The 9,223-nt window shown below is 34.4% G+C and overlaps 2 protein-coding genes across 2 annotated transcripts; one reads left to right on the top strand and one right to left on the bottom strand.

Moving 5' to 3' along the window:
- Window positions 1-314: 314 nt before the first annotated feature.
- On the bottom strand, window positions 315-3,552 carry LOC102630671 (purple acid phosphatase 22-like). The gene is made up of 5 exons (XM_006481734.4): window positions 3,271-3,552; window positions 2,885-3,176; window positions 1,363-1,931; window positions 1,159-1,247; window positions 315-888 (listed from the first exon to the last, which is right to left on the bottom strand). Exons 1-5 carry the CDS (start codon window positions 3,550-3,552, stop codon window positions 651-653), a joined length of 1,470 nt encoding a protein of 489 aa, XP_006481797.1. The 3' UTR covers window positions 315-650.
- A 1,817-nt stretch (window positions 3,553-5,369) lies between these two features.
- On the top strand, window positions 5,370-9,028 carry LOC102630359 (probable purple acid phosphatase 20). The gene is made up of 5 exons (XM_006481733.4): window positions 5,370-5,655; window positions 7,355-7,646; window positions 7,772-8,346; window positions 8,461-8,549; window positions 8,666-9,028. The coding sequence occupies exons 1-5, from the start codon at window positions 5,494-5,496 to the stop codon at window positions 8,847-8,849; spliced, it is 1,302 nt and encodes a 433-aa protein (XP_006481796.1). The 5' UTR covers window positions 5,370-5,493; the 3' UTR covers window positions 8,850-9,028.
- The last annotated feature ends 195 nt before the right edge of the window (window positions 9,029-9,223 follow it).

The following is a 9,223-nucleotide window of genomic DNA, read 5'->3' as shown; positions in this document are numbered from 1 at the left end:
TAATTATTATCCTATTATTTTTATAACACACTCAATGGATAACACATACAATGTCACATCTTTGAATAAATAAAACATTATAAGAAAACAAAAAAAAAATTAATGTGTATCACAGACAAATCATCATATGAAAAAAATTCTATAATTGGACTCGTTCAATTTATATATCTCACTCAAGTATTTGTAAAAATAAAACATTAAAAAATTCTTTCGAAATCTAAAAAGACACATTTTATTTAGAAATATTTTCGTAAATGTTTCTGAAGAGTTATCAGCACATAACGTCGTGCATCATAACATATGTGATTTCGCACTAGATGGGTGAAATATATTAATATTTAAATATATTTTTTTTCCACAAACGTGCGTGCTTTGATTGCTGCACTAACAAAGAGTTTACGAACAAATTAACCTTAGCCTAAACAAACTACAGTTTCACAATAGCAATCTACAAACATTAAACACCCTTCGAATTACAACAAGGTACATATTTCGATATGTCTAAAAGGGTTTTCACGAAAGTTGCGAAAACCTTTTTCGCAAAAGATAATTTAAGAAAGGAAAGCAATCAAAGAACGTGTACGTATAGCCAGCTCGCCTATCTAGCTATATACAACAAATCTTCAATTAAATCTCCGAATTTCAAAAGATCATAGTTCGTCTTTAGTGACTGATGATGATGATGATGATTCTTGGCCATCTGTTATTCCCCAACATTGCTTTGACGTGCTTAAACTTTCTAACCAGAATTCATCAGCAATAACTGCATCCGAATCATTGTTGCGATACCACGACCAGTGAGCTCTTGTTTCGTCCAAAATCTTCAACCGTGCATGTCCAAAACTTGACTCTTGAAAAATCGAAAGAGGGGATTTGGGCTCCTTAAACCTTCACATAGTCACGTATATTAATTTCCCAAACAAAACAACACAGTCAAAAACATATTTTCTATGTTAAATCTTACACCTATACCCTTCAACAATTAATAATCTATTTTACCTGTTAATTAAAGACACGGCGAAAATTTATAAAAAAAAGAGCGTAAGTGGTAAAAAGAGTATCTTGAATGGACTAAAGTACTGTTAATTTCCCATGAAAGAATCATTAAACAAAGGTATAATTACTGCACATTAACATATAATGAAATTCTTTACTCACTCTAATGCAAGTCCTTCTCTGTTCCCTCCATCACCAATTGTTATGTAGATCGGACCACATGGATCAGCCTTGTTGTCGTAAATCCTAGTCTGTAGTTAAATCCAAAATTAAAAATCTTGTGACCCGAATGAGGCACATGATCACTATGATGTTTATGCATAAATTAATGAAGGGGGATATATATATATATATATAACGACTTACGAATCGTTCATAAGCGTGAACATGGCCAGCAAAAACGACGTCGACTCGTGCATTATACAACAACTCTTCCATGGAGTTTCTCATGCTTTCACCTTCCCCTTGATGAGCAGTATTAGTATTATACCACGGAGCATGCAGGAGAACAAATATCCAAGGAGTCTTCTTCCTATTAATCTTAGCCAAGTCAGCTTTGAGCCATTTATACTGAGCCGAATCCTCATCAAAATCGGTATAAGATCCCAGCATTATAATGTGAGCGCCAGCAATATCAAACGAGTAATACAGATTCGAAGAGGATCCGCTCTCTTCGTATGGCATGAGCCAGCGTGCGTTGTAGGCCTTGAAGGCGTGGGGGAGGATGATGGGGATCGACTCGATCTCGTGGTTACCCTCCGTCACCATCCAAGGGCGGCTGCTGGCGTAGGGCTCAACCAGCCGCCCGAAGGAGTCCCAAAGCGGCTGCTGAAAGTCTGCGTACGACAAATCGCCTGGTAATAGAAATACGTCGTAGTCTTTGCTGCCAACATGGTCGAGCGTTGAGTTTGTCCATTCCGTTTGTCCAAGGTCTCCTGTAGACACAAAAGCTTCTCACGTCTAGCTAGCTGAAGGAGATACATCTTAGATTTTCATGAAAATTTCATCAACACGGATCAAAATGAGAAAAAAAACTTAAGGACGGTTAACACGTAAAATATTCAAAGAAATCTGTAAATTTTAATTTTAAACGTAAAAGCTGTAAGGGTGTTTTGAGATAGTTTTTATAATATAAAAATTAAATAGGTATTTAAATTAAAAAAAAAAAAAAAGACTAAAGGATTCTTTGTCTTTACTGAGAATTAATGACAGTTAGGTGAAAGTAGGATATATCCTAGAAAAATATTATAAATTTTTAACCAACTGAATAACACAGATTTTATGTGATAATAGTAAGAAGTGTACACTCTTCTAACTTTTCCATTTTAGTGTTCTTGCTTATTCTCGAAGCACTAACCGAAAAACCGTCACCAACCTAAAAATTAAATCAAAAGCATGTTTTATTAGCATCAAAATCACCTAACTCCAGAAAAGCAAGTCTATTTTAATTGTTGTCATCTTGCAAACTCCAACATCTTCTAACAACGTAATTGGAGAAATTATATAATACATCTAAAGTATTATGTCAGTCATACAGCAAACAAATAATATTATGACATGTGTGTATTTATTTTGAAAAACCATCATGTAAGTAATGATTATATTAAATTCAATTACACATGTCATGCATGCATTAATTAGTTGTAATACATCAAAGGTATTCTAAAATTTCTCAAGTAACTGAAACTCACTTTTATTCATTCACGTATCAATTTATTTCATAATTTGCCATAATTAAACAAATACCCAAATGGGACACATTAAATTTACCAGCATATGAAGAAATACTGTCTTTTTTATTTTATTTTTATGCATGCCTATTTTTTATGGCTGTGCTTATTCCTAGCAATATCTACAGTTTCTTACATAAATAAATTATCTCACCTACCAACGATAGCGAATTCTATGGGAAAATTTGCCGGAGGCATCTTGAATGAAAACTCGGGCCCACGACCGCCGCATCGGTAATAATAAGTAGTGGCTGGTTCAAGAGGTCCAATTTTAACGTGGTGGATCTTGCCGGATTTATAAAAGAAGAATTGATACGAGGTATGTTCTCCGGTAGCCACTGTGTTATATCTCCCTGGTAATTTTCCATACTCCACCACTGATTCTGCTTCCTTGTCATCCGTTATCCAAGAAACTCTAATATAATCTTTCGCCGCCAATGAAATATGGACCTAAAAAGAGAAGTAAAAGGTTGTTGAACAAAGTGAAAATTAAAGAACTAATTATAATGGGCGTGAATGTTTTCTTCTTGTTATATGTATTTACCTGTTGAGGATCGGATTCAGATCGTTTGTTGGGAGTTTGAATGACACTGCGAGGCGGTTGGCGGATGTAATATTCTTCGGCTGATACATGAGAATGAGGCATTATTTGAGGGACACAGCAAATTGTTAAGAGAACACGAAATGCTGCTGGTGACCATAATTTTGCCATTCTTTTTTCTTGCGATTGGAATTTGATGAAGCTGTGGAGGGATATAAGAATGGGTTTAGAGAGTTTGAAAATTTGCAAATTATTAGTTGCATTGGCATGAAGTAATAAGTGCATTATTAGAATATTTATTAGTTAAATTTAGCTGTATGCTTACAGAAATGAAACACTCAGCAGAGAGTATCTGGCCCGCCCTCTCAGAACTGGAAAAATATCAATTCTTAATTTTGAGCTAGCTAAACGAGGTCAGCTTTTTGCTTCACTTATCTGCAGTTCCGTATATTAGTGGCCACAAGAAACTAAAGATAAACGGTTGGAAAAAAAAAAAAAAACAATAAAATATAGCAAACTTATTCAGGAGTATATAGAGATACCTATCTTCGTTTATCAAACTGGTGGACTGACAATAAATTAACTAATCGTGTCTTGTTAAGTTACAGATAATTTATAATCAAATTTTTTTTTTCCAGGATCCAGTCATTACTTGTTAAAAAATTAAGAGATAATGAGAAATTGTTTTTAAGATACATATAACAGCTGCCTTATAAATTAGTTAAATTTTAATACGGCGGCTCTTGTCTTAGCAAAGGCAACCGTGTTCCGAAAATCTAAAGGCTTCCTTCTTTCTCGGAGACTAAAATCATGACTCATGAGTCTCTTCAGTTTTAAAATTTTAATAATGTTTCACATTCCATGAGGCACCTTGGTCACACGTAACACCTCTTATCGCCAGGCAAACACATGAAAGAAATCGAAATTCACAAGAAACCACAATTATGTAATTTCAGTGATTTTTTTTTTCTTTAAAAAAAAAAATTAATTTTCTTAACCAGAAGATCCTAAGAATCTACAATGCGATGAAATTACAGTGTAACAATTAATTTTCTTTCAACAGCGATAAGGACTGCTGAGGAACAAATTAAATAATAGTAGCACGTATAAGTCAATTGTCTCGAGAAATAAGGCATCGTGTTTTAATTATTTCTCCATATTAAATCAACAAATTCAATTTCAAATGTTTTGAGTTTAAAATAACATTTAATTTTGGTCTGAAGCAAGTATACGTGGGGTTGGATGTCTGGCTTATATCCGATTAGTTGACTCGGAACAACTAACAAAGGACATAGTTATAAGTTTTAAAAAAGTTTACCTAACAATTAACTAATAAGAACCTCATCGTTCCTTGTTCTCGTTGAATTACATCAATGACATGATTTCCTTTTCGTATTCAAATTGGATTTATGGACGTAAGAGAGGCAAATGGACAAGAGACAATCCACCGAACAAAAAAAAAAAAAAAGTAATGATAAAACGTCAGCGGCACTTGATGCATGTTGTGTTTATTTACCGATTCATTTGGGTAAAATCAAATCTCTTATTTCCCATATTCTTAGAAGATACAGTGTGCATTTAGTACGTCGTAGCGTATTGCATTATATTGTATTAAGGGAAAACACATAGATTGTATTTTATAAAATAATTTTTTATTTTAATATTTATATTAAATTAAAGATTCGTTTATATTTTATTATTATTTATATTTAATTAATAATTTAAAATTTTAAAAGATCTATTATTAAATAAGGATTCTAATTATAAGCACAGAATAACAATCATGCATGCATGAATACATACAAACCGTCGAACACAAACAAAGGGGTCACTGTAAAGTGTAGCCGTGGCCGCAATGCAACATTACTAAAAGTCAACAAACATCGTAACCACGACGAACTCTTTTGGCCTTGGACAACAGCAATATAACAAAATAATAATAATAATAATAAACGAAATTCCACCTCAGAAATTAGATGCCACGAATATTCTCTGATTACACGTGTCCTCCGGCTATGCTCCCACTTGCCAACTAACCATATGTGTGCAGTCTGCAGGCTACACCGTCAATATCCTAAACCCACGATCCTTATTAAACAAAGTATTATCATCTCGTATCCCATACTATGAATTAAAGAAGCAATTCCGTTTAGAGAACTTTTTAGAATCTCCCTCTCCGTCGTCGTTTCATTCATTATAGATTTCATCAGTCATCTGCGTACGCCCATGGCTGCTCATGAAGGTTTTCGTCATTTGGTGTTAGCAATATTGGTATTTGCGTTTGAGGCCTCATTATTTAGCGGCGTCGTTTCGATATATGTTCGTCCACCGCCGCGTCAGACTCTTTTTTTTCATCATAAAGATGAGGATTCCGCTTCGCCTCAGCAGGTAATAAATCTCTCTCTATGATCTTTTCGGCTTCATCAATTCATTCTCTGGCTCATAAGACAGCATTGATTCTCTCCACCCCCCCCCCCCCCCCCCCCGGGGTTATTTTTAGAGCCTATATTAATTTGGATTCAACTATTTAATAGATTCCGAAATATAAGAGATTAATTTAATTTATTTCAACTTGAAGATGATTATAGATTAATTGCTTCTCATTCTCTGAGAATGTTTTAAAATTTATTATCTATGTATCTGTATACCCTTTTTTTTATATATTTAATTTAAAAGATGGAGTCTCTGGTGTTTGAAAGATTATCTTTTAATTAGATCTCTCGTGTATTTTTATTATATGTTTTTAATGGTAGTATATGAATAAAATTTTAGATATATATTTCTCACTTTATTTGAGAATGGAGAAAACACATTTAAAGAAATATAAGGTAATGCAAAATAATAGTAGCAATATAACATTTGCTCTCCCTTTTTTTATTATGCTCTCTCATTTAAATATAGTGACGTCATCTTAATTTGTTTGAGACTATGATTATTAGTGCCATATTTAAGGTCGCAGTTGCATGGATGGTGTGCCTCATTAGGTCTAGAAGTTGGTTAGATGACCAAAAAGAAAGAAATTTCAACCTTTTTCACTCACCAATTTAGTTGAAAAGAACCAACCAATTGATCACTTTTTTTGGGTGATTAATTTCTTTAAACTGATAGTGTTATCAATATGAACAATGCGTTAAGCAATCAATGACGCTAAAGTCAAACATGCGAATTTTGTCTAGCATACTCTACTGGTTTGGCAAGAAAGAACCACGGGATAACCAGTAAGCATTTTTCTTTATAAGAAAAAAAAAAATAGTAATCTGTATTTTGAAATATAATTAAGAAAATAAAACCAAAATTTTATTTATTTATTTATTTATTTATTTATCTATATTTCTAGCTGCATCACAACTGTTCCGGGAAATTTGATTCTGTGTCATTTGATTACTGTGGAGAGAATATGACAACTGGCGGAAGCCTAAAAAAGCCTAACCTGAATGGTGAACGCTAAGTGGATTTTGGGTTGTCATTTCACATTTGTCAACTTTACAAACATTGGATATTTGAGAGTGCCCACACGCCAACACCCTTAAAGCATCTCTAAAAGGGTCTTTAAATTTTATTTTTTAAATTTTAATTTACTTATTGATGTGGCAAATAAGTGTATAGAAAAATATAATCTTCTCCAAAAGACTCACCAAATAAGAATAAATTAATATTATTTTAATCAAATCTTTCCCACTATCAATTGAATTGTATTTATATTTTTTAAAAGAAACATAAATAATAATTATTGCAATCTTATCTTTTTAATAAATAATAATAAAATATTAATAAAAGAGAGAGAAACTCACTCGGCAATATTGAAGAGTGAGAAACAAATCTTATTTGAAGAATCTAAATTAACGTGTCTTTTGGATTGTTTAATATTGATATGACTCTTCAAATAAGAAGTAAAATCTTATTTGAAGAGTCTTTTGGAGATGCTCTTACATTAGTCAGAGTCAACACCAATATAATTATTCTGTAGTTTTTATCGGAGTTGGGTTAGATAAAGTGGGCTGGGCCTTTCTAATGGCCCATAAAGTCCAAGATAGCAAAATGGTTGAAACTTTAACACACTAGACATCGTGACATTGTACTGTTGCAGGTGCATATATCACTAGTTGGCCAAGACAAAATGAGAATATCATGGATTACAGAAAATTCATCTCCAGCAACGGTAAAATACGGCACGTCTCCTGGTGTTTATGACAATTCTGCTGATGGAACAACATCTTCATATCATTATGTGCTGTACAAGTCCGGTGAAATTCATGATGTGGTCGTTGGCCCATTGAAGCCTAACACAGTTTACTACTATCGATGCGGCCCAGACTCGGCCCAAGAACGCAGTTTCAAAACCCCGCCTGCTCAGCTTCCAATCAAGTTTGCAATTGTGGGTATGTATGTATGTATGCATGCTTGAATCTTCTATACAACCCGCCAATGAATATATAACATGTGCACATTTTTGAAGTTGTATGTTGTATGGTTCTACTGATTTGTGCATATTGCAAAACGGCAGGCGATCTTGGACAGACCGGCTGGACGAACTCAACGTTGCAGCACGTAGCAAAATCAAACTACGATATGTTGTTACTGCCAGGGGACCTATCATATGCGGATCTTGATCAACCTCTTTGGGACTCATTCGGCCGCATGGTCGAGCCATTGGCTAGCCAAAGGCCGTGGATGGTGACACAAGGAAACCACGAGATAGAGAAGCTTCCCATCATCCATAGCACTAAATTTACGTCCTATAATGCAAGATGGCGCATGCCGTTTGAAGAGAGTGGTTCCAATTCAAATCTCTACTATTCATTCGACGCTGCAGGTGTTCATGTTGTCATGTTGGGATCTTACACTGATTTTGATCAGAATTCGGATCAGTATAAATGGCTAGAGGCTGATTTGAACAAAGTTGACAGAGGAAAAACTCCATGGATAGTGGTGCTTATTCATGCTCCGTGGTATAATACGAATACTGCTCATCAGGGTGAGGTTGAATCCGAGGGCATGAGAAAAGCCATGGAAGGGTTAATTCACCAGGCTCGTGTTGGTGTTGTTTTTGCTGGGCATGTTCATGCGTATGAGCGCTTTGTAAGCTTAATCAATTTTCCTTCTTCACCATCAGCTACATTCATCATTTTCATTTTTTTTTTCTCTTTAATTTCCTGATATATATATTTTAATTTTGCTCTATAACTGTGTCAGACTCGTGTTTCCAATGGCAAACCTGACAATTGTGGCCCGGTGCATATAACCATCGGGGATGGTGGTAACCGCGAAGGCCTTGCGAGTAGGTAATAAATTTATTTTCACTGAACAAATTAATTTTGTATTTTAATTATGCGGATGTTGGAACTATCAAGTAATTTTTATTTTTATTTTTTTTGGCGTCGTCTCTTGTGTTACTCAGATTTATGAATCCGCAACCTGCAATATCAGTATTCAGAGAGGCGAGCTTTGGGCATGGGCAACTGGAGGTGGTGAATGCAACCCATGCACAGTGGACGTGGCACAGGAATGATGATGATAAGCCAATTGCAAGCGACTCAATTTGGCTGAGGAGCCTCACATCTGATCCTACTTGTAAATTGTAATCCTGCAATGTCTTGGAGCCAATATACTTTAAAATCACAATAAAGCACGCATATCAAAACATAGATGCAAAGCTTTTATCTTGTAACTTATTCATTTATTTGTAACCTCCTGGACATTATTTTATCAACCAAAAAGAAAGTGTCAGTAGAATAAAAAGGACGTTTGATTTTACCATGAATATATGTCTTGATTATGAATGAGGTAAGACCCAACTTGATCAAATTTTTAGAGCCCATTAGTTTTTCTATCTTTTATAAATGCTACCAAAGTGGAATGGGCAGAGAATCACATAATGGCCCAACAAAAACTAACCCTTGCATTTGAGAGATTTTGTAACTTAACTGATCTATTAAAACTTCATCAATTTTTTGTA

This window comes from Citrus sinensis, chromosome 6, assembly GCF_022201045.2.
Source record: "Citrus sinensis cultivar Valencia sweet orange chromosome 6, DVS_A1.0, whole genome shotgun sequence".
Lineage (NCBI taxonomy): Eukaryota > Viridiplantae > Streptophyta > Magnoliopsida > Sapindales > Rutaceae > Citrus > Citrus sinensis.
Note: the sequence above shows the minus strand (reverse complement) of the source record. Positions and strands in the feature narration are given on the sequence as shown.